Source organism: Leopardus geoffroyi, chromosome X (assembly GCF_018350155.1).
Source record: "Leopardus geoffroyi isolate Oge1 chromosome X, O.geoffroyi_Oge1_pat1.0, whole genome shotgun sequence".
Taxonomy (NCBI): Eukaryota; Metazoa; Chordata; class Mammalia; order Carnivora; family Felidae; genus Leopardus; species Leopardus geoffroyi.
Window position 1 is genome coordinate 41,050,959 of NC_059343.1, and position 26,253 is coordinate 41,077,211.

The 26,253-nt window shown below is 41.0% G+C and overlaps 1 protein-coding gene across 1 annotated transcript in view; it reads left to right on the forward strand.

The window, feature by feature from the left end:
* Window positions 1–26,253, forward strand: part of RP2 (RP2 activator of ARL3 GTPase) — a 49,998-nt gene that overhangs the window by 10,765 nt on the left and 12,980 nt on the right. Inside the window, exons 2-3 of the mRNA XM_045471026.1 lie at window positions 11,126–11,791; window positions 17,103–17,217. Of these exons, the coding sequence (XP_045326982.1) occupies window positions 11,126–11,791; window positions 17,103–17,217 (781 nt within the window). The remainder of the gene's footprint in view (window positions 1–11,125; window positions 11,792–17,102; window positions 17,218–26,253) is intronic.

Below are 26,253 nucleotides of genomic sequence, written 5' to 3' on the forward strand. Positions count from 1 at the left end.
GTTTGTTTATTTATTTATTTAGAGGCAGCAAGCATGAGCAGGGGAAGGGCAGAGAGAGAGGGAGACAGAGAATCCCAGCCCGTCTCTTCACTGTCAGCACGGACCCCAACTCGGGACTCTGTCTCACGAACCGTGAGATCATGACCTGAGCTGAAATCAAGAGTTGGATGACCAACCGACTGAGCCACTCAAGCGCCCCTTTGGCCCATTTTTTACAGGATTGTTTTCTTAATTGTGTTTCGAGACTTTTTTTTATATAACTTGGATACAAGTCCCTTGTCATATGGTGTGTTTTACAGATTTTTTTTCCCGCAATTAATGATTTGTCTGCTCTTTACGGTGTCTTTTGAAGAACAGATATTTTCTATTTTGATAAAAGTCCCAATTTTTAATTTTTTCTTTTATGGATTTGTGTTTTTGGTTTCACATCTAGAAAATGTTTGCCTAACCAGGATTACAAAGATTTTTTTTCCCTCTGTTTTATTTTAGAAGTTGTAGGGTTTTTGGTGTTATAGTTAGGTTCTATGATCTATTTTGAGTTGTTTTATATGGTGCAAGATAAGGGAATTCTTTTACTTTTTTTACATATAGATTTCCAATTGTTCTGGCACCATTTGTTGAAAAGACTATGCTTTATTGAATTGCCTTTGCACCTTTGTCAATGTATACACAAGTCTATTTTTGAACTCTCTATTCTGTTCCATTGGTTTATGCGCCTAGTAAACATTGGTTTCTGTTTGAATCTGGTTAACTATGAAGAAGCAGCCAAGAGAATGTTTTAGGAGCCAGATTGCCTGGGTCTCAGACTCAGCTCAAGCACTTACTAACTGTGTGAATTTGGGTAAGTTATTTAGACTCTCGGTGCCTAAATTTTCTCATCTGTAAAACAGAGATAATAGTACACAACCCTCATAGGGGTTTTTATGAGTTTTGAGTGAATGACCGTAAAGCACTGAGCATGGTGACTTGTTCCTGTACATAGCTTCTTATACTCCTGAGCCTTATTTTGGACTTCTGTGCAGATGGGCTTTCCACTAAAATTAACAGATTCTGGGGCGCCTGGGGGACTGAGTTGGTTGAGCGTCCGACTCTTGGTGTTGGCTCAGGTCGTGATCTCACAGTTCATGGTTTGGAGCCCCATGTCGGGCTCCATACCGACAGCATGGAGCCCCCTTGGGATTCTCTCTCCCTCTCTCTGCCCCTCCCCTGCTCATGCTCACTTGCTTGTGCTCTCTCTCTAAATAAATAAATAAATAAACTTAAATAAAAATTAAATTAACACATTCCATTATTTCATCTCAGATTATCATTATGGAAATTTAACTGCAGAGATGAATTTTAATGGAAAATTTCATTGCTGCTCAGTAAGAAAAAATAAGATGTTCACTTTTGTTTTCTGTTAGGAAAATAATGCTTAACTTAGTTTAGTAGCTGTATCGGGTGAACTCCAACTGTTGAAATAGTTTCTTTGATTTCAAAAGTATATCCACTACCTTTTGTGGATTATAGTAAGAAATACAGCCCAAACTACGCTCACTTCATAAGTGGCTCTTGTGAACAGGTAGCTTGAAATATGACGTTTCCATGTTTGTTTCTTTAGGCACTTTATTTGAAAACTAGTAACTTGCAAAATTCCTGTGGTACTAAGCTTCAGGTTATTTATGATTACTTTTTGTTTTGAAGAACTTCCAAGATTTGTTGAGGAAGTATCCTAAGTTTCTCCTTCGTGGACCATATTGACAATCTGAATAATTTTATACTATAGAACTCTTTAGCTAGAGGGTTAGTTTCTCCCCATAACTATTAGAACTGAGGTATCCAGATAAAGTACTTAGACAAATAGTAAATTACATTTAACTCCTTAGCAGTGACATTTGTTATGGACTGAATATCCGTGTCCCTCCAAAATTCATGCGTTGAAGCCCTAACTCCCATTGTGGCTGTGTTTGGAGATGGAGCCTCAAAGGAAGTAATTAAAGGTTAAACGGGATCATAAAGGTAGGGCCCTGATCTGATAGGATTAGGTTCCTTATAAGAAGAGACCTCAGAGAACTTGTTGCATACTCACTCGGGAAGGCCATGCGAGGATATAGTGAGAAGGCAGACGTTGTCTGCAAGCCAGGGAGAGAGGTCTCACCAGAAACCAACCAACTGTGATGGCACCTCAATCTTGGACTTCCCAGCCTCCAGAACTGTGAGACATAAATTTCTGTTGTTTAAGCCACCTGATCTGTTATTTTGTTATGGCAACCAGTCTCAGTCTCCTCAGGCTGCCATCACAAAATAGCATGGGCTAGGTAGCTTTAAAGAGAAATTTATGTCTTAGATGGTTCTGGAGACTGGAAGTCCAAGATCAAGGTGCCGGCAGATCAAGTGTCTGGTGTCACAGGTCAATATTGCTGGACATGAGTTAAAGCGTCAAAACCAGATTTTATTCAGTAACTACTGGCAGTGGGGGACAGAGCTGAGCTCCTTTCCAATTTGTGCGGAAGTGATTTCAGCGATTTTATTAGGAAAATGAGGGAGCAGGGAGAGCAGGGGCTTCGTAGAGTCAGAGAAGTGAAAATTGCAAAGTTGGTCAGTGTGAATGTGATTAGACGAGCTGTGTTCATTAACTCAGTTATCAAAGTGTGGATTCTATCCTCCCACAGAGACTGGTAGACAGAGGCCCTATCCTTCCTGACATTTATATTTCAAAGGAGTGGCTGTCAGGTCCTTGAGAAAGAGATTTCTGAATTTTAAGACTTACATACTCACAGCGGTGAGTTCTTTTTAGTAAATGCTGTAAGAAAGGGAGGTCAGGGGCCCATTATCAGGTATTGGCTAGAACAAACAGTAAATTTTCCTGGCAGAAACATTTTCCAGGCAGGAATTATAATGGGGGGGGGGAGGGGGGTTGAAGGGTCCTTCTAGAGACAGGGCTTTGTGCTGCTAGAAGCCATGCTTGTGTTTGGTCAAGTCTCTTACTCCAGGGATTGGGCCAAAGTTGTAGTGTGCCAGAAGTTTCCCGGTTCTCACTGGTGAGGGCCTGCGTCCTGGCTCCTATTCAGTTACCTTCTTGCTATGTACTCATGGCCTTTCTTCTAGTGTGTACACAAGGAGAGAGGGAGAGAGAGGGAAGATCTTTTCTTTTCCCTTCTTCCTTCCTTCTTTCCTTCTAAGAGCATTAAATCCCATCATGAGGCCCTGCCCTCAGGACCTCCTCTAAACCTAAAGAGCCCAACTCCAAATACCATCACCTTGGGGGTTAGGGCTTCAACAGATGAGTTTTGAGACGACACAGGTATTCAGTCCTCAGTCCATATGGCTTCCTGCGCAGACTACGATAGCAGCTCGGTCATTTCAAAGTTAAGAGTGGATGTTGTTTGTGCATTTGCAACAAGTCTTAACTACAACTACTGATATTGTACTAATTATAACTAACGTAGTTGAAATTTCTCCGTTAAATACCGTGCATCTTATGTATCACTTGCATGCAAAACACATCAGCTAAATTCCTTTAAGTCATAGGTATTAACTGTTCTGTTTTGTTATTTTTATCCAAACACTGGTTTGTTACATACTTAATTCTTAGATAAACGTGCTTGCAAATGTTTGAACTTGCTATCCATATCTCAGACAAAGATAACTTGGCCAGAACCTTGAACCCCAAATTAATTCCCCAGGAAAATACACGCAGAGTGTCACATCAAAGTTTTAAGGAGTTTCTGGTACAGTGAGATAAGCCATAAACCGATAAACTGAAGCTTGAAAATTCCACTTGCCCATTGAACTTGAGGCCTTGGTAGAGCCAGGCCAACTCCTGGGCTCCTTTTCCCATACTCATGGCTTTCTTGCTCTTCTCACTCCCCACTGTGGGAGGTGGATCAGTGCCAAGGTGACAGGCTGAAGAAGACCAGAGAATTGTTTTGTACCCTCCTTAAAGCCTAAAGCAGAACTGGCTGAAACCACTCTTGCATGTTCCTTTTTTCCACTTTAAGGCCTGGACTAGATCCAGATCCCGGTAGCCTGCGCCATGACCACATTCCCATTCCCATTCCCGTCTTCCAAGTGGAAGGTAGCCTCACCTTCCTTTTACCCCAAGTATGGGAGGGAAGAGAATGTAAAAAGGAGAAACCAGGACTGATATTAGGAGTGCCTCTGCCTGGCTTTGTGTATAATTATCTTCCTACTCAAGTTGGCCAACTTGAACGGTGACCTAACTAAATGCCCCTAAGAACATCATTTTTGTTCTTGATCCTTATCAGGGTCTCTCTTCTTTGGAGATAGACTGGAGAATGGGGTGTGAAGTGTATGATTATCAAACTTAGTTACCCTTCACGTTTGTTTATTAAAGAGAAACCTAGGGGCTGCCTCCCTCAGGTTACACTCCGAGGTAACAAAGATTAAGTAGTTTAAATGGATTCAGCAAGGATGTGTGGAGTGCCTCTGTGGTGCCAGGCACTGTGCTTAGGTACGGGGGGAAAGCAAGGGGGAGCAAAACAGATAATCCCTTCCCTCATGGAGCTTATGTCATAATAGAAGACCAGTAGAATACAGATAATAAATATAATTCACACATAGTGCCTTAAAAGGAAGCTAAGTGCTTCGGAGAAAAATAAAGAAGGGTAAAGAGGTAGTATTGGAGGCGGTGTTTCAGTTTTAAATAGATTGGTTATGGGATTCCAGCCCAAAGATCACTGCACAGGAAGGGACGGAGACTGGTATTTAATGTAACGTAGATACTCCGAAAAGGGAGAGCAGGCTTCTGGTTGAGGAAACTGGAAAGCTTCACAGAAAAAGTTTGACAGGTGGACAAGCAGACCTAGGAGAATGCTGTCTGGGCAAAGGAGAATCAGAGGACATAGACAAGTCACAGAAAGTGACTTCAGATCTACTGAGGAAGAAAGGTCCCATAGGAGAGCAATAAGAATTAGGAGTAAAATGTAAGTTGTTATTACATAGTAGTGACTTACATTGAAAGATCTTCCAATATTGAACCATTTTCACGCAACTCGGGATGAATCCAGCTTGGTTGTGGCGCTTCCTCTTTTTATGGGATTGATTTAATTGGCAGTTGTCCCCACCTCCACCCCCCGCCCCAATCTATAGGCATGAGCGAAATGAACCTAAATTTTCTTCTTTTGCTGTGTCTTTGTTTTTCTTCTTAGGATCTCACTGGGAAGGCTAGTAGCACGAGTTAGGACTGTTCCTTTGTTTTCTATTGTCTTTTAAGGTTTGCATAAACCTGGGATAAATAAAATCTGAATCTGCTTATAAAACCATCAGGGCCTGGTGTTTTCTTTGTGGGAACACTTAGCTAGCCCACTGCTTCTATTTCTGTAGTAGTAATAGCATTTTATTTAGGCTTTTAACTTCTGGAGTCAGTTGTGATAAGTTATTTTTCAAGAGATGTGTTCATTTCATAGACAAAATTTCTTAAAGCTTGTTGGTATATAGTTGTTGATGCTGTTCTCTTTTTAACCTCTACTTTATTTAGGGTGATATCCCCCTTTTCATTCATACTATTTGTGTTTTGTTTTTATTTCCTTGATCATTCTTTCCAGAAGTTTGCCTATTTTTTTCCTTTTTTTTCCGCCCACCCCCCCAGCAAAACATATTTTTGGCTTTGCTGATGTTTTCTATTACATATTTAATACCTCAATCATTAACCTCTGATATTATTTTTTTTATCTTTTTTTCTCCTACTTTCTGTAAGTTTATTGTGTATTGTCTAATTTCTTAAGAAGGACATTTAACTGCTTAATTTTGAGTGTTTTTATTATAGCTATTTAAGGTTATAGCTTTCTGTCAAAGCACCATTTTTGCTGCATCCCAAATGTGGTGTCTTAACATTTAATTCAAGTATTTTTAGATTTGATTATGATTTCTTCTTTAACCCATGGTTTATTTAGCAGTATGCTTTTTAAATTTTCAAGTAGGCGTCTATTCATGTTTTCTGCCCAAAGCATGAATAGACACTTCTCTAAAGAAGACATCCAGATGGCCAACAGGCACATGAAAAGATGCTCAACGTCGCTCCTCATCAGGGAAATACAAATCAAAACCACACTCAGATATCACCTCACGCCAGTCAGAGTGGCCAAAATGAACACATCAGGAGACTATCGATGCTGGTGAGGATGTGGAGAAACGGGAACCCTCTTGCACTGTTGGTGGGAATGCAAACTGGTGCAGCCGCTCTGGAAAGCAGTGTGGAGGTTCCTCACAAAATTAAAAATAGACCTACCCTATGACCCAGCAATAGCACTGCTAGGAATTTACCCAAGGGATACAGGAGTACTGATGCAGAGGGGCACTTGTACCCCAATGTTCATAGCAGCACTCTCAACAATAGCCAAATTGTGGAAAGAGCCTAAATGTCCATCAACTGACGAATGGATAAAGAAATTGTGGTTTATATACACAATGGAATACTACGTGGCAATGAGAAAGAATGAAATCTGGCTTTTTGTAGCAACATGGATGGAACAGGAGAGTGTTATGCTAAGTGAAATAAGCCATACAGAGAAAGACAGATACCGTATGTTTTCACTCTTATGCGGATCCTGAGAAACTGAACAGAAGACCATGGGGGAGGGGAAGGAAAAAAAAAAAAAGAGAGGGAGGGAGCCAAACCATAAAAGACTCTTAAAAACAGAATAAACTGAGGGTTGATGGGGGGGTGGGAGGGAAGAGAGGGTGGGTGATGGGCATTGAGGAGGGCACCTTTTGGGATGAGCACTGGGTGTTGTATGGAAACCAATTTGACAATAAATTTCATATAAAAAAATAAATTTTCAAGTAGGCAAGAATTTTTTTAATTGTTTTATGTTGATTTCTGAGAGAGAGAGAGACAGAGCATGAGTGGGGGAGGGGCAGAGAGAGAGAGGAAGACTCAGAATCAGAAGCAGGCTCCAGGCTCTGAGCTGTCAGCACAGAGCCCGACACGGGGCTTGAACTCACAAACTGTGAAGTCGTGACCTGAGCTGAAGTTGGTCACTCAACTGACTGAGCCACCCAGGCGCCCCAGTAGGCAAGAATTTTTAAAATTATTTTTTGTTATTAACTTTTTAAGTTTATTTATTTATTTTGAGAGAGCAGGGGAGGGACAGAGAGAGAGGGAGAGGGAGAGAATCCCAAGCAAGCTCCTCACTGTAAGCACAGAGCCCAATGTGGGGCTTGAACCCAGTACTGTGGGATCATGACCTGAGCTGAAGTCAAGAGTCAGATGCTCAACCGACTGAGCCACCCAGGCACCCCTTGTTATTAACTTTTAACTTAATTACATGTTGGTCCCATGTCATAGTTGATAAGTTATCTATTATTTAAAATTTATTTAGGCTTTATGATCTAGTACATGATTTATTTAAAAAGCGTTCATATGTCCTTAAGAAAACTGTGAGTGTACTGTATTTATTGGATGCAGAACTCAGGCTTATTCTCATGGTATGGTTCAGATCTTATATATTATTGTTGATTTCATTGTTTTGGTCTGCTTGACTAATCAGTAGTTGAGAGAAGCAGCATTATTGAGGAGGGCACTTGGAATGAGCACTGGGTTGTTGTATGTAAGCAGTGAATCATGGGAATCTACTCCCAGAACCAAGAGCACACTGTATACACTGTATGTTTTACATATAAATTATATTTTATTTTATTTTTTTTAATGTTAATGTTTTTATTTATTTTTGAGACAGAGAGCATGAGCAGGGGAAGGGCAGAGAGAGAGGGAGACACAGAATCCTAAGCAGGCTCCAGGCTCTGAGCTGTCAGCACAGAGCCTGACATGGGGCTCGAACTCACAGACTGTGAGATCATGACCTGAGCTTAAGTCAGACGCTTAACCAACTGAGCCACCCAGGCACCCCAATAAATTATATTTTTAAAAAATAAATAAAATAAAAGCCAGGAAACTGAAGGGGAAAAAAGACACTCCTTAGATTTTAATCTGCCAATTATGAGGGTTTGGAGAAGTCCTGGGCAATTGTCATAGTTAGTCCCTACCTATTTTTTTATTATTTATTTTGAGAAGGGAAGAGAGAGGGAGAGAGAGAGAGAGAGAGCGCATGAGCGAGAGCGAGTGCCAGCATGCATGAGCCAGGGAGGGGCAGAGGGAGAGGGAGAATCCCAAGCAGGCTCCACACTGTCAGCACAGAGCCTGACTCGCTCAAACCCATGAACTGTGAGATCATGACCTGAGCCAAAATCAAGAGTCAGATGCTTAACTGAGTGAGCCACCCAGGTGCCCCCCACCCCCACCTATTTTTTCCCAGCTCTTCACCAGCACAGGGTTTCTGCCCTGCCCTAAATTCACTCTGCCCTGCCCTGAAGTCTTGACCAGAGATCTGAGTCCCAGCAAGTGTGGGAGAAATACTGTTGTCTCAAGATTTAGGGGAGGAAGAAGCAAGAGCAGAAACCCTAGAGGTTCCTTTTCTATTTTATCCTCCCACACTGTACCACAGGGATTTCTCATAGTTTCCCCTTTTCTTGGTGTTTTCCTTACTCAGTCCCTTTGGGGTTGATCTTGGCAATAGGGGAGCCAGAAGCTATGCTAGTTGGGTTTCTTGGTAGAGACCAAACTGGAGTATTGCACCTTGATATACGTGCGTCACCTGTAACGTCCTAGAAATAGAACTGCTTGAACACTTCTTTCCACATTAAACCTGTGTTGCCTCTATATTTTTTCTTTTCTTTCTCTCTCTCTCTCTCTCTCTCTCTCTCTGTTTTTTGTTTGTTTGTTTGTTTGTTTGTTTGTTTGTTTGTTTTGTGTGTGTATGACACTACCAAGATCCAAGCACATAAACCAGAGCAGTGTTTTTTCAAACCTAGAGGTGGGATAATAGAAAATATTCAGGGTTTACCACAAAACTAGGGTAAATATTATTTGTGAAGCTTTTACTTCCTCGGTATGTGTACATGCACAAATACTCACAAGTATGTGTGCTGGGCTGTGCTGAAGAATCTACTAATGTGGATTATAGTCGGAAAAGTCGAAAACCACCGAATAGAGAACGAGGCATCATTTTGGACCCGTCCCTCTGCCTTCCCTCCTACAGCCATTGAATTACTAAGTCGGTCGATTCTACTTCCTCAATAGTTCTCAAATGTATCCCGTCTTCCTCTTCCCTCCCAACCACCACTCTGCTTCCAGCACTTTCTGGATGACTGCAACAATCTTCAGATCCGTGCTCCACCTCCTTATTCCGATCAGAGTCATCTTTCCGAAATGTACATTTTCCTTACGTAAATCCTCCTGTGGCACCCTGTTGCCCACAGATGACTTCCAGGCTTTATAACATGGCCCCTGCCTACTTCTCTAGCTTCATCTGCTAGCCTTCTAGTATCACAGCTAAACACCAAACCGCTTTCGGTTTTCCTCACTTTTCTCTGATGAATTTTATTTTGTTCATTCTTTCACTTTTGCCTGGTGTGGGAAGGGAGGGTCCTTTACTCCCACCCCTTTTGTGGGGGTGAACTCCAGCTCGTGTACTCTGACTTCGTATGTGAAGTCTTACACCCCTACATCCCCCACCCCTGGAGTCCCTCCTCTATGTTTCCAGAATATTCTAGGCATCGTGCATTGCACAGCCAAGTTGTTTTTAAATCATCTGTTTAGGTGAGTGTTTACTTTTTTTTTATGGGAAGTAACTAAACATCATACTCATGTTAGTGCCTAAAAGAATATCTAGCTCATTTTGGGTGTTGGTCAGATGTTGGCTGAATGACTGAAGATCTGGAAAGTTCAAGCACCTTTTCCAAATCATGTTGCTTATAGGTGACAGAATTAAGACTGGGAAACAAAGGGCCTCTTTTATTGTTTCAGGCTACAGACGAGTACTCCTTCTAGTACGTAATGTAAAACTGAAAAAGTACATTTATTGTGCAATACCGAATAAATCACTTTAAGCTAGTTTGGTAACAATCAAGATGATTAAGTTAACCTTTGTGAATAATCCATTTTGCCTACTGTAAGGGAGTCTATTTCTGGCACATGAACAGTTTTGGCGTGAAATCTAATATTTGCAAAGAGGTAAAATAGTGCAAGTAGACTCAAAAGTAATTTGGAAAAATCAAAGTGACCTTTTTGTGACTCTATTTTGAGCGGTCAGTTAGAACTTTAAAATATGTAATGTGACGGATTCCAGGCATACTGTTTAAAACGTGATGTGAGCTTTAGTTTAGAATATGTAAAAGATGGGAATGGTGGCATTTGAAGAATTACACTGTAGGAAAAGCTCAAGATATGTTTGAATCACATTTACAGATGCAAGTTATGACATAGAATGATTCTTGTACCTTCAGGTTCTTCCAGTTTCTGTAGCATATTGCAGAAATCAGTCGGGGTTTAGAAACTAAGACCCATCCATCAGTTTATTGAAGGATAGAGAAATATATTTCAATCTGGGCCTATCTCCAATTTCAGAAGTTTTTAGAGAAGCAGAAGCTGTTTCAAATTTCCACTTGTGGAATTTGAGAGGCAAAAACAAATGAATAAAGAAAAGAAAAAGAGACCAACAAAAACCCAGCCTCTTAAATATGGAGAACAAACTGGAAGCTGCCAGAGGGGAGGTGGGGGGGGGTGATGGGTGAAATAGATAAAGGGGATGAAGAGCACATTTATCCTGATATAATGTATAGAATTGTTGAATCATATTGTACACTTGAAACTAATATGATGCTATGTGTTAACTATACTTGAATTAAAAAAATAAAAACCAAAAAAGTGAAGCATCAGAAACAGAAAAAGGGTCAGAGCCGAAATATCCCTTAATAACATCCAAAGTGCTGTGTGTAGGAGGATTTCCCCAATCGTTTCCAAAAGGTATTGTTACAGTTAGTATGTTGAAACAGGATCCAAACAGTGTCCCCACATTGGTTGGCTGATGTGTCCTTGAATCTTCCTTTATCACGGTCTCCTCTCCCTTCTGCCCCCCCCCCTCCTTTTATTTATTGAAAAAAATAATTTGCGCTCTTCATTTTCTTACTATGTTGCAAAGTCGAGGAGAGTAGGAACTTAAGATTTTAGCACTTAAGAATTGTGCCTGGGATCCAGTAGACACTTGACTATCGGACTATAGTCTATCGGACTATTATTTGTCTGATGCTGTTGATAATACTCAAGGCCTGTGTTTTGTCCCTGCAGGTTGATCCAAAAGACTACATGTTCAGCGGACTGAAGGATGAAACAGTAGGTCGCTTGCCTGGCCAAGTGGCAGGACAACAGTTCCTCATTCAAGACTGTGAGAACTGTAACATCTATATTTTTGATCACTCGGCTACAATCACTATCGATGACTGTGCTAACTGTGTGATTTTCCTGGGACCTGTGAAAGGCAGCGTGTTTTTCCGGAATTGCAGAGATTGCAAATGCACGTTAGCCTGCCAGCAGTTCCGTGTGAGGGACTGTAGGAAGCTGGAAGTCTTTCTGTGCTGTGCCACTCAGCCCATCATTGAGTCTTCCACAAACATCAGGTTTGGCTGTTTCCAGTGGTACTACCCTGAGCTAGCGTTCCAGTTCAAAGACGCAGGGCTAAGTATCTTCAACAACACCTGGAGCAACATTCATGACTTCACGCCTGTGTCAGGAGAACTCAACTGGAGCCTTCTTCCAGAAGGTGCCGTGGTTCAAGACCATGTTCCTCTCCCTGCCACCGAAGAGCTCAAAGCTGTCCGCATTTCCACAGAAGCCAACAGAAGTATCGTTCCAGTGTCTCGGGGTCAGAGGCCGAAGAGCAGTGATGAATCCTGCTTGGTGGTATTATTTGCTGGCGATTATACAATCGCAAATGCCAGGAAACTAATTGATGAGGTAAGGAGAGAGACCGGAGAAACAGACACACACCAAGGTAGAAGCACACCACTTTCTGGAGAACTTTCTTTTCAAATTGGCTGGTAGAAATACAGGCAGTCCTTGGGGCACCTGAGTGGCTCAGTCAGTTGGGTGTCCGACTTCGGCTCAGGAACTCGAACTTCAGGAGTGCGAGCCCCGCATCGGGCTCGCTGCTGTCAGCGCAGAGCCCGCTTCAGATCCTCTCTCTCCCTCTCTCTGCCCTGCCTCCACTTACTTGCCCTCAAAAATAGATAAAACGTTTAAAAAAAGAGAAATACAGGCAGCTCTTAAGTTACAGTCCTCTGGGCCTCAAAATACTTTCCCAAAGAAACTTTTAAAAATACAGTCCAATTCAGTAAGCATTTATTAAGCACTTACTGTGTGAAGAGGTACTCTGTTACCGTATTTCATTGATTATAGGATGCACATTTGTTTTCCACGTTTTTGCTTATCTGAAATGCATCTTGCAATCGATGGCAACTTAAAGCTGATGAAATATGGCATGTGCCGGAGATGGAGATACATAGGCGAAATTCTCTGCCCCCAGAGAACTTCCATTCTTTATAATAAATGATTGCCGTGGAAGCTTACAAAGGTAGTACTGCAGAGTAAAGCCTGGCCTCATTTATTAGGAGTTTGGCTAGGGAAGGTAGGAAAGACATTTCAGAGTACAGCTTTTGGCCCCTGACGTGACTGTGGGAACGAGCCCCACACCACTCGCCTTTTCCCTGTTGCTATGTGAAGGGGCAGCTGGTGTGTCAGAACGAGGGTGGGGGCTGGGATAGCAGCTTGTGGGCTCAGGATCAGGGACTTGGTGAATTTGGGACTAGAGAGGAGTTCTATCGGGAGCGGCTCCCACTTGCAGAATACCTGGGGACGGAGAGATGAGGGGCTCCAGGAAGCAGCAGTTCCTGCGTTGGCAGGTGCTCCAGTGGGGAGACAGCAGAAGGCTGTATTAATTATCCAGTAATCAGGTATCCTTCAGAAGGAGTCTTTGAATTTAAAAATCAGACTTCCAGAAATGAAGCAGCGAATGGAAAACTTACCAAGTCTCTTTTTGATTGGATTTTTAAAAATATTTATTTATTTTTGGGAGAGTGCAGGCGGGGAGGGGCAGAGAGAGGGGGACAGGGAATCCGAAGCGGGGTCTGCACTGACAGGCTGACAGCAGTGAGCCCGATGTGGGGCTCGAACCCACGAACCGTGAGATCATGACGTGAGCCGAAGTCGGATGCTCAACTGACTGAGCTACCCGGGCACCCCATGGATTTTCTAGAAATTGTAACAGTTCTGTCGAAAGGAAGATTATAAGGGAAAAAAGCCCCACCAAAGATGACCTCCTCTCTGTGGCTACACATCCTACAGTGTAGAAAACCCGTGTCTGAAATCCATAAAGCAGATCTGAAATCTAGTTTTCAAAACAACAGAAGCCAAAGTGCACATTTAAGACTGTGGTATTTTCTTTTTTGTTCATGCCAATCTGATAAAAACATGCTGTGAATCTGGTAAGATATAGAAAAGTACTTCTGGCCTTCGAGCTATCTAGTCACATATGTTAATCCAACATCTGAGAAGTCAGTATTTGCTTTATCCTGTATGGTGATTTTTTTTTTTAAAAATCTACATACAGTTTGCAGAAGATATCATTATTCAGGTTAAACTCCTTTTTGGTGGGTAACAAGGAGTGGATAGCACACTTATTTTTTAAAAAGCCATCAGAACAAACACCGTCTTTCCTCATGAGTCATCATATGTTCTTTACCTTTTCACTTGCGGTATCTGATGTGTGAAATGACAGTGTCGTGTGCACTTGAAAACAACACGACCAGGAAGAATGATGTTCTTTAGATGTCCTTCTGGATTACAGAAGAGTTTGAAACAAAAACGCAACAACAGCAATAATAATGGCTAACACTTAGGTAGTGTTCACCATATGCCAGGCATCGTTATAAGGGGTTTAAATGAAGTAACTCACTTGATTTAGAGTAACCTATGAAATAGGTGCCGTTTATTTCCCTTTTTGCAGATAAGGAAAATGAACCACAGAGAGGGTAAGTACCTGGCAAAAGGCCCCTCAGCCAGGAAACAGCAAGAGCCATGATTTAAATCCAGGCAGCCTGGCTTTGTAGACCACAGTCTCAGCCCTTAAGTCCGATGCTACTCTGCTGCCTCAGCAGTAGAGGAGAGTTGACAGGTGCCTGGTGGAGCAGGAATGTGAGGGAAGCACGGGGAGTCAAGGCAGATACCACCCTTCAGCCTAGAAGGAAAATCCCTGGGACTTTCGGGTTGGACTTACCGTAACTCTCTAATTCCGAAAGCACAGAATTAGGGACTAAAAAGAACAAAACGAAGAAGACACCGAGTACATGTGAAGAGGGTATCAAAACATGCTAAAAGATCACCAATTTACATGTTAAGAGAGAGAGTACGTATTTATTTTATTTATTTTAATTTTGTAATGTTTATTATTTTTGGGAGAGACAGAGACAGACAGAGAGAGCAAGCAGGGAAGGGTCAGAGAGAGAGGGAGACACAGAATCGGAAGCAGGCTCCAGGCTCTGAGCCGTCAGCACAGAGCCCGACACGGGGCTCGAACTCACAGACCGCAAGATCATGACCTGAGCTGAAGCCGGCCACCCAACCGACCGAACCACCCAGGCACCCCCTTTTTTTAAAAAAAAAATTCTTTTCAGTGTTTATTTTTGAGAGAGCGAGAGAGAGACAGAACATGAGCAGGGGAGGGGCAGAGAGAGGGAAAGGGAGAGGGAGACACAGAATCTGAAGCAGACTCCAGGCTCCAAGCTGCCAGCCCAGAGCCTGACGTGGGGCTCGAACCTGAGAACTGTGAGATCATGACCTGAACCGAAGTCGGACGCTCAACCGACTGAGCCACCCAGGCCCCTGAGAGATTACATTTTTTTTTTTCAATGAAGCTCAAGTTCCCAGGAAAATATGTGTAGGAGCTACTTAATTCTGAGATGGAAAAAACAAGCAAACAACCCTTGAGTCTTTCTCATACCATAACCTAAATACCTTAAGACAGCCTCAACTGGAACTGTGATTGCTGACTCTGGTTGGTTATGTTCAACCCTAGGACCAGCACAGAATTTTGATTCACATTATTTTTATAAATTGAATGTATCCTAAGAGTTTTTTTAGTCTAGGAAGTCCAGAGAAGCTGGATAAAGCAGAAAACACATTCCAGAGTGAATCAAGAGAAGTTACTGGGCCTCAATTTTCTCACCTAAAAAGTCAGATTTCTTGCTTCCTCTTGGCTACATCACAGATATGCACAGGACAAACTAATGTAAAAGTGGTCTGAAATGTTCGGAAGTAATGTATTGCATAATTTAAAGTTGGGTAGTTAAGCACTATTTTCAAGTCTTTAAGAGTAGAAGAGTTTCCATGAAAAAGGAGTCTCCGGATATCTGCAGTAAGATATCGAAATAGATCAAGTTTCATAATCCCTTATTTGTTTTTAGGTAACAGTATTTTGAGTTAATCGTCTTTTGTTGGTTTATGTGTCTGAGTATGAAATGAGAGGTAGAGGTAGTGAGCTCTCTAGAAAATTAGAAACAGAGGTAGGATTATTCCTGCTATTTTAAGTGACTTTGCAGTCATCACCTGGCAGTGATGCCCATGCACTTTTCTGCTACTTTTTTTATGTATGTTTTTTTTCTGAGGCAGCATTGAAGGCTCTCAAAAAGGATTTGAGTTTGAATCCAATTTGATGGAATAGTATGGAATAACGTAGCCATAGGGTGAAATATGATGAGCCACTAAACCTGACTTTATAGTGGAATAGCTGGGAAGTATTCACAGTCAAGTAAGGGAAGATTTGTAGAATATCATATAAGTATCTGAATTATTATTATTATTTTTTTTTTTTAGAGATCTCAGTCCAGGAAGTTATATATGCTAAAATGTTAGCAGTTGTGGTTATTCTTAGGAAGTGGATTCAGAGCAGGACTTTCTTCTCTTTTTTGCAGTTATATGGGTTTTACAATGAACAGGTGTTATTTCTGTAATGGGGGGAAAACGAACACTGGGAGGATAAGAGGAAGTATACCTATATGGCAGGGGCGTCTTTGAGTGATAGCACCTTGGTTCATATTTGTTTCTATTTTTTATTTTTCAAGTGTTCTGTATTGAGCATACATGTTACTTAAATTTTTTTTTAATGTTTATTTTTGAGAGAGGGGGAGGGGCAGAGACAGAGGGAGACACAGAACCCGAAGCAGGCTCCAGGCTCCAAGCAGTCAGCACAGAGCCCGACGCGGGGCTCAAACCCATGAACCGCAAGATCATGACCTGAGCTGAAGTTGGATGCTTAACCAACTGAGCCACCCAGGCGCCCCCATGCATGCTACTTTTATACTTAAAAATCCAAGAGACTTTGCTAAAAAAACTAAGTGGTTGAATTCTGTGCAATTTTTAAAAACTACTTTAATAGTTATTTTAAAAATCAACGTGTACTTGTGGCTTCAGATCCTGTGTCTCCCTCCCTCTCCTTCCCTGCTCACGCTCTGTCTCTCAAAAATGAATAAACATTAAAAAAAATCAACGTGTACTCACTGTACAGTATTGTAGCAATGAAGAAGAGTAGAAATAAACTTAAAAACCATCCATAATGTACTCTATCTTGAATAGTCTTTTTAGGAATAATCTTTAATTTATTTAGTCTATAAGCAGATTAACAGGGTTCGAATCACAGTTCTCTTTATAGCTGTGTGACCTTGGGTAAATTTCTTGGCCACTCTGTGCCTTAGTTTCCTCACCTGTAGAATGAGGGTAATAATAGCACCTACCACACGAGAGGATTAAATGTGTTACACATATATAAAGTGCATAAAATTGCCTGGCACACAGTAAGTGCTCCATAAATGTAGTCTATTATTGTGCTATACCGTATACATCTGTATCATGCTTTTCAAAATTATTACTTAAGCTCTTCCCCCTTTTGTCGTATGTTATATTTCATGAACTGTGCTATTTCATCATGTGATGAATGCACCCTAGTTTACTTACTTAACCATTCTCACTGGACGTTTGCATGTGTCACCAAACTCCTTACGCACCACACACTAATTCTTAACCAGAAACACCCATCTGGAAAAATCTTGCGTATGTGAAAACTTGTTAGAGCAAACACCCTGAATCAGAGTGCTGATTCAAACAAACATCAGCATGCTGTGTCACGGTTTTATGTCGAAAAATGCTAGAATAGGAAAATAATGTTTTAATCTCAGAAGTTCATTTTAAAATCCGAACGAAACTTTATTTTCCACAGATGGTTGGTAAAGGATTCTTCCTAGTTCAAACCAAGGAAGTGTCAATGAAAGCTGAAGATGCTCAGAGAGTTTTTGGGGAGAAAGCACCTGACTTCCTTCCTCTGCTGAGTAAAGGTACCTTCTGGATGATTGGTGTACTTGTGTGGTTATCCTCCTGATGCATGATTAGAACTACTCTTGCCCTTAGCATTTCTCTTACATTGCCTTCTTTTTCTTGTTTATGTTTTTTTTCCTGTTACTATTCACAACTGGCAAAAATTTTGGGGCGCCTGGGTGACCCAGTCGGTTAAGCGTCCAACTTTGGCTCAGGCCATGATCTCGTAGTCCTTCGGTTCAAGCCCCAAGTTGGGCTCTGTGCTGACAGCTCAGAACCTGGAGCCTGCTTCGGATTCTGTGTCTCCCCCTCACTCTCTCTCTCTGCCCCTCCCCTGCTCTCACTGTGTGTGTGTCTCTCTCTCAAACATAAACATTAAAAAAAAAAGTCAGAATTTCACATCATTCAAAAATCCCTGTGTAACTAACTAGAAATTAGGCAGTAGGTCTTTTCCCCCATTCTGTCATGTTAGTACTTGAATGTCACATTTCATTATTATATATTTTGTTATTTCTAATTCTTATTGTATTGTACTACAGTGAGTGACTGTTTTGTTCTCCCTGTACAGTTACAAAGCACTTTATAAGGATTCTTTCTGCTTTAGTGTGCTTTGACCCTACTGGAAAGGAAATAAGAAATATAAACAAAATGGTATACTATTTTATGTATTTAATATGATTAACTTTCCATGCATAATTAGGATTGTTTTCCCCAGTGGACAAATGCCACCAATAAATTTCAGATACTGAAAACATGTCTGCAAACAGAGGAACTGGAATTTGTGTGCCCTCCTGAAGGGTTATATCTGCCTACATGTATTTGAAGGTATACCGATTCTAAAGGACAGAGTTCTGTTTGTCCGTCAGAGCAGGGGCATGGTTTGCTCAAGATTCATCAGGCTTTTCTTGACTGGCTGGAGCCAATATGTGTAGTAATATGCCGTGCTGATGGAATATACCCTAAAAAGATGGCATGTCTGCATTTACATGCTTTTTATGTATAAATTGTAATAACCGTGAAACCTATATGAAAATGTTGGAGGATTGTTGGGAGAATTTTAATAGCTAATGCTGGGTATGACTCAGCCATTAATACAGTACTTCATACACCTTTGTGGTTATTGTAGCAATATGAAGGATTTGCTCTAACCCAGTGCCTGCATCTACTATAGAGTATATATATCAGAAATTATGACCTGGCTCCTTTTTCTTTTTTAAGTATAATTAACATACAGTGTTATGTTAGTTTCAAGTGTACAGCATAACGATTCAACAATTCTGTATATTTCTCAGTGCTCATCATGATAAGTGTACTCTTAATCTCCTTTATCTATTTCACTCCTTTCCCCACTCCCCCTCCCCTTTGGCAACCACCAGTGTTCTGTATTTAAGAGGCTGGGGTTTTTTTTTTGTCTTTTTTCTCTTTGTTTTCTTAAATGCCACATATAAGTAAAATCATAGGGTAGTTATCTTTCTCTGGCTGACTTATTTCACTTAGTATTATACCCTCTAGCTCCATCCATTTGCAAATGGCAAGATTTCATTCTTTTTATGGTTGAGTAGTATTCCATGTTATATGTGCGTATGTATGCATACGCACACGCACACACACACACACACACACACACACACCCCACATCTCCTTTATTCATGCATCTATTGATGGACACTTGGGCCGCTTCCATAATTTGGCTATTATAAATAATGTTGCTATAAATAATGTATACATAGAGGTGTATGTATGAATTATAGGGTTTTTGTGTTTTTCGGGTAAACACGCAGAAGCGCAGTTACTGGATCATAGGGAAGTTCTGTTTTTAACTTTTTGAGGAACCTCCATATGGTCTTCCACAGTGGCTATGCCAGTTTGCTTTCCACCAACAGTGCCTGAGGGTTCCTTTTTCCCCACATCCTCACCAATGCTTGTTACTTCTTGTGCTTTCGATTTTAGCCATTCTGACAGGTGTAAGGTGATATCTCATTGTGGTTTTAATTTGCATTTTCCTGATGACCAGTGATATTGAGCATCTTTTCATGTGTCTGTTGGTCATCTGTATGTCCTCTTTGGAAAAATGTCTGTTCAGGTCCTCTGTCCATTTTTAATTGGGTTATTTCACTTTTTGCTGTTGAGTTGCATAGGAACTTTATATATTTTGGATATTAGCCCCTTATCAGATATTCATCTGCAAATATCTCCTCTCATTCAGTAGGCTGCCTTTTTATTTTGTTGCTTTTGTTTTTCTTGCCTGAGGAAACATACCTAGAAAAATGTTTCTATGGCTGATGTCAAAGAAATGACTGCCTATGTCTTCTACTAGTTTTATGGTTTCAGGTCTCACATTTAGGTCTTTAATCCACTTTGAGTTTATTTTTGTGTATGGTGTAAGAAAGTGGTCCAGTTTCTGGGGCGCCTGGGTGGCTCAGTCGGTTAAGCATCCAACTTCGGCTCAGGTCATGATCTCAGTTTGTGAGTTCGAGCCCTGCATCTGGTTCTGTGCTGACAGCTCAGAGCCTGGAGCCTGCTTCGAATTCTGTGTCTCCCTCTCTCTCTCTGCTCCTCCCCTGCTCATGCTCTGTCTCTCTCTCTCTCTCCTTCAAAAGTAAATAAAAACATTTCAAAAAAATTAAAAAGAAAGTGGTCCAGTTTCATTCTTTTGCATGTAGGTGTCCGCTTTTCCCAACACTGTTTGTTGAAGAGACTGTCTTTTCCCCATTGTATATTCTTGCTTTCTTTGTCATAGATTAATTGACTATATAAGCATGGGTTTATTTCTGGACTCTATTCTATTCCATTGATCTGTGTGTCTATTTTTGTGCCAGTACCATACTGTTTTGATTGTCTATAGCTTTGTAGTATATGTTGAAATCTGAGATTGAGATACCTCCAGCTGTATTCACCTTTTTCTTTTTTTTTAAGTTTTATTTATTTAAGTCATCTCTACACCCCACGTGGGGCTTGAACTCATGACCCCGAGATCAAGAGTCGCATGCTCCTCTGACTGAACCAGCTAGGTGCCCCTCTTCTTCTTTTTCAGGATTGCTTTGGCCATTCAGGGTCTTTTGTGGTTTCATACACATTTTAAGATTAGTTTCTGTGAAAAATGTTGTTAGTGTTTAATAGGGATTGCATTAAATCTGTAGATTTCTTTGAGTAGTATGGACATTTTAACAATATTATATTGGTTATTCCAATTCATGAGCATGGCATATTTTTCCATTTCTTTGTTTCATCTTCAGTTTCTTTCATCAGTGTTTTATAGCTTTCAGAGTACAGATGTCCTAGTTCCTTTGATGCAACTGTTTTGACATGGGAGCATTCTGATGGAACCTTGAAAACAAGCCTTTAAACTCTCAGCAGGTTTCAGAAATTGAATCAGCAGGGGCACCTGGGTGGCTCAGTCGGTTGAGCGTCTGACTTCAGCTTAGGTCATGATCTCATGGTTTGTGAGCTTGAGCCCCACATCAGGCCTGCTGCTGTCAGTGCAGAGCCTGCTTCGGATCCCGTCTCCTTCTCTCTCTGCCCCTCCCCTGCTCATGTTCACTCTCTCTCTGTCAAAAATAAATAAACATTAAAAAAAAAGAAATTGAGCCAATAATAATTGTAATGGACATCTTAAAGTGTGAGATTAGGGATGAAGTGAGTATATGGGCAGGTCTACATTAACGATTTATGTGCTCATGAAATGTTAGTGGAGTGATTTAATAGAAATGCTCCAACCCCAAGTGTAATATTTGTGCTTAAGTAACACAACATTCCACATGGAAGAAATAAAAGGACTAAACAAAAGAACTAAAACCAATGGGCAGATGTTACAGGAATTTCAGCAATAAACATATAAATAACTTTTAAAACCAGAGATACCCATAGGAAGTACTCACAGTCTAATGAGGTCATGCCAGGTCACGGGAGCCAACTTAAATCCCTTTCCACTGGCCAAACTTGGTATAATTTGGGCATCACAAAGGATAATGAATGGAATTGATTTAACAACAGAAATCCATGTATCCTGGGGCGCCTGGGTGGCTCAGTCGGTTGAGCATCCAACTTTGGCTCAGGTCATGATCTCGCGGTTTGTGAGTTCGAGCCCACATCGGGCTCTGTGCGGACAGCTCGGAGCCTGGAGCCTCCTTCGGATTCTGTGTCTCCTCCTCTCTCTGCCCCTCCCCTGCTCATGCTCTATCTCTCCATCACTCAATAATAAATAAACATTAAAAAAAAAAAAGAAATCCATGTATCCATAGTGATGATGAAAAAGGGAGGAGGAAATAAAAGGAAACCTCTTCTCCACTTTACAGAATACTATGAACTAATAAATGTAGAAGGAGTGATAAACTTTGGAAATCACCATCATCCAATCCCCAAGGTAATAATTAATTCAGATAAAGATTATCAGTGGGTGCTAAAACTGTTGGGGTAAAAGTTGCTAATAAATAGGATATTTATACATTCTCATTCAAAAGGGAAATGTATTATTACAGCAGAGATTTGGTAATCACTCCCATCAAACTTACCATCATGGAGGGCAGGACAGCCTGACATTGTGTTTCTTCTGATGCGATGCAATAAGAAATTCATGGCATCACCTGTGATGAGCTCATCCCAAAAATAACTTGAATCCAATCAAGACTTAATTGCTAGTTTATCTGAAAGAACGGAAATCTAGGGACATGTTAAATGACACTATGAGAAAATAATGATTCAGATCTTAAAAAGAAGACATTCTACAGGACGACTGGTTAGCACTCTTCAGATAATGTCCTGGGAAACAAAAATGATGGGGGACCATTGTGGATTAAAAGAAACATAACAACTAAATACCATGAATAAAACTTAATTGGAACTTGGATTGGGATGGGGTGAACTATAAAGCTATAAAAGACATCTTGGGGAAGCCTCAGGAAGTTTGGAGATAATATTATGGAATTACTGTTAGTATTCTTAAGTATGGTAATGATATTGTGGTCATGTGGGAGATTCGTGCTGAAGTGTCATGACGTCCTGTCATCATGTCCACTCTTCAAATGGCTGCAAAACAAAAACAGGGTGGGTGTAGCGTGTGAGAAAGCAAATGGGGCCAAATGTTAACATTTGATGGGTGTTAACATTTGAAGAGCAAATGGATGTTTTATATTATTCTTCCAACTTTTCTATATTGTTTGGAATTTTTCAAAATAAAATACTGGGGAAAAATTTTTGGCTGCCCAATATTGCATTGACTGATATGGAACAGGGAGCAGGCTTGTCAGTGGAAATATTCCAACAGGACTTGGGTGGATTGGGTCCTTATCTAAAAGTGACCATCAATCATCCTAAGGAGGGTTTCTCAACCTCAGCATTACTGACATTTTAGGACGGATAACTGGGTGGGGGGCTGTCCTGTGCATTATACGGTGTTTAACAGCCCCCCTGGCCTCTACCCCCCAGATGCCAGGAGCACACACCCCCAGTTGTGGCAACCAAAAATGTTTCTAGATATTGCCAAATGCCCCTTGGGGGGTAAAATCTCTCCCAGGTGCAAACCACTCTTCTGAGCCAAGGGCAAACTTTTTTTTTTCCAGAAAATTCACTTTAAAAAATTTTTTTTTCAACGTTTATTTATTTTTGGGACAGAGAGAGACAGAGCATGAACAGGGGAGGGGCAGAGAGAGAGGGAGACACAGAATCGGAAACAGGCTCCAGGCTCCGAGCCATCAGCCCAGAGCCCGACGCGGGGCTCGAACTCACGGACCGCGAGATCGTGACCTGGCTGAAGTCGGATGCTTAACCGACTGCGCCACCCAGGCGCCCCACAGAAAATTCACTTTTATTTCAAATACCTTGCACCTCAGAGTCTCTAAATCTTCCTCTCCAGTTAAAGCAGTTACTCACTTTCTTTTTTTTTTTTTTTAATGTTTATTTATTTTGAGAGAGACAGCAAGCAAGCAGAGGAAGGGCAGGGAGAGAGAGAATCCCAAGCAGGCTCTGCACTGTCAGCGCAGAGCCCAACACTGGTCTCAAATTCATGAACCTGAGATCATGCCCTGAGCCGAAATCAAGAGTCAGACGCTTAACCGATTGAGCCAGCCAGGTGCCCCACAAATTATTTACTTTCAATCAGTAAAGCTTTTTGACTGCTAATTGAGAAAATTCATTGTGTTTTCCATCTTGAAAATCTAAACCTGCCGAATCCTCAGAACCATCTAGGGTGCTTTTAAAAACATAAGAAAGACCGATTCGAAAATTTCTGAGACATACTCTTAGAATCTGCATTTTAAAAAGTTTCCCCAATGACTCTAATGATTAGTCAGACTTGGGTTCCTTTGTTTGAGAGGGCCATTCATTCATTCATTTATTCAATAAACACAAGATGAAGTCTGAGAAGTAGTAAAAGAGTCCGATGATAGAGGGCCTTCTAGGCCATTGTAGGGACTTTGGCTCCTAGTCTGAACTGAGAAACTTATAGCTGTGTTTTTGAAGTATAGTTCACATATAACGCATTAGTTTCAGATGTACAACAATGATTCAGTATTTGTGTATATTGTGAAAGTATCATCACAATAAGTCTAGTTAACGTCTGTCACCGTATGCAGTTCCAAATTTTCTTTCTCATGATGAGGACTTTGATGGTCTACTCTCTTAGCAACTTTCCGATACGCAATACAGTATTATTAACTATAGTCACCATGCTTGGCATTATAGCCCCATGACTTACATGTTTTATAAGTGGAAGTTTGTACCTTTTGAGCTCCTCACCCATTTGGCCCTCCCCTCACCCTACATCTCTCTGGCAACCACCACTCTGTTCTCTGTATCTATAGGTTCAGGGTTTTTTGTTTTTGTTTTTGTTTTTGTTTTTTTTCAGATTGCACATATAAATGAGATCATACGGAGTTTGTCTTTCTCTGACTTATTTCACGTGGCATTATGCTCTCAACGTCCATCTGTATTGTTGCAAATGGCAAGGCTTCCTTTTTTATGGTTGAGTAATATTCCACTGTGTATGTGTGTCTGTGTAAACATGCCACATTTTCTTTCTTCATTCATGGACATTAATGGTTGTTTCCATATCTTGACTGTTGTAAATAATGCTGCAGTGATCACGAGAGTGCATGTATCTTTTCAGGTCAGTGTTTCCATTTTCTTCAGGCAAGTACCCAGAAGTAGAATTGCTGAATCACATGGTAGTTCTAGTTTTAATTTTTTGAGGAACCTCCATACTCCTTTACATAGTGGATGCACCAATTTACATCCGTACCAAGAATGTCCAAGGGTTCCCTTTGTTCCACATCCTCACTCACATTTGGTTTTGTTTTGTTTTTTTTTTTAATGTTTATTCTTGAGACAGAGACAGAGTGTGAACAGGGGTGGGGCAGAGAGAGAGGGAGACACAGAATCCGAAACAGGCTCTAGGCTCTGCACTGTCAGCACAGAGCCCAACGCGGGGCTCGAACCCACAAACTGTGAGATCGTGACCTGAGCTGAAGTCGGACGCTTAACCGACTGAGCCACCCAGGCGCCCCTGTTGTTTCTTTTTGATGATAGCCATTCTAACAGGTGTGAGGTGATAAATCTCATCATGGTTTTGATTTTTCATTTCCCTAATGATTAGTGGTGTGGAGCACCTTTTCATGTTCTTGTTGTCAAGCTGTATGTCTTCTTTGGAAAAATGTCTATTCAAATCCTCTGCCCATTTTTTAATGATTGGTTTTTTTTTTCCTATTGAGTTATATGAGTTCTTTATATACTTTGAATATTAACCCCCTATCAGATACAAGATTTACAAATATGTTCTCCCATTCAGCTTTTTTTTTTTTTTTTAAGTAAGCTCTAGGCCCGACATGGGGCTTGATCTCACAACGCCAAGATCAATACTTGAATGCTCGGGGCGCCTGGGTGGCTCAGTCAGTTGAGCATCCGACTTTGGCTCAGGTCATGATCTCACAGTTCACGAGTTTGAGCCCCACATCGGGCTCTGTGCTGACAGCTCAGAGCCTGGAGACTGCTTCAGATTCTGTGTTTCCGTCTCTCTCTCTCTCTCTCTGCCCCTCCCCTGCTCACACTCTGTCTCTCTCTTTGTCAAAAATAAATTTAAAAAACATTTAAAAAAATTTTTTTAAAAATACATGAATGTTCTACCGACTGAGCCAGCCATGCGCCCCTCAGCTGTGTTTTTAATAAACTTTTTATGTTGGAATAATTTAGTTTTACAGAAAAATTGCAAAGGTAGTACAGAGAGCTTCCATATACCCTTTATCCAGATCCCCTAATGTTAGCATAACCGTGGTACATTTATCAAAACGAAGTAATTTACATTGGTAAAATACTATGAACTTAAACTGTAGTCTTTATTCAAATTTCACCAATTTTTTTCCAGTCATGTCCTTTTTCTCTTCCAGAATCCAGTCTAAGATCCCACGTTGCATTTAGTTGTCATGTCTCCTTAGTCTCCTTTAATCTGTGGCGGTTTCTTTTAGTCTTCTTTGTGTTTCATGACCTTGAAATATTTTGACAGTACTGGTAAGTTGTTTTATAGAAGTTCCCTCCATTTGGGTGTGTCTGATGTTTCCTCTGCTTAGATTGAGGTTTGGGGGAAAGAGGTGAAGTGCCCTTCTCATCGCATCACATCAGGGGGTACAGGATATCAACGTGATTTATCACTGGGGCATTGGCTGGCCTTAGTTCAGCCTTGGTTCTGCCAGGTTTCCCAAACACTGCAAAGTTCCTGCTTTTTCCTTTTCGTACTTTGTTCTTTGGAAGTTGAGTCACTAAGACCAGCTTACCCTCAAGGCGAGGAGAATTAAACTACACCTCCTGGAGGTGATGGTATCTGCCTACATTGTTTGGAATCCTTCTCTAAGAAATATTTGTCTCTTCTCCCCCATTTATTTATTCAATCATCTATTTCTATCAGTAGGGAACATGAATATGTACTTTATTCTTTGGGTTATAATCCAGTACTATCAAATTATTCCAGTTTTAGCCATTGAAAGTTCTCTTAGGTTGGTTCCTCTGTCCTTTTGACATGCTATTGATTTGTTTATTGATTTATACCTTATTATGCCGGATAAGACTTCCAC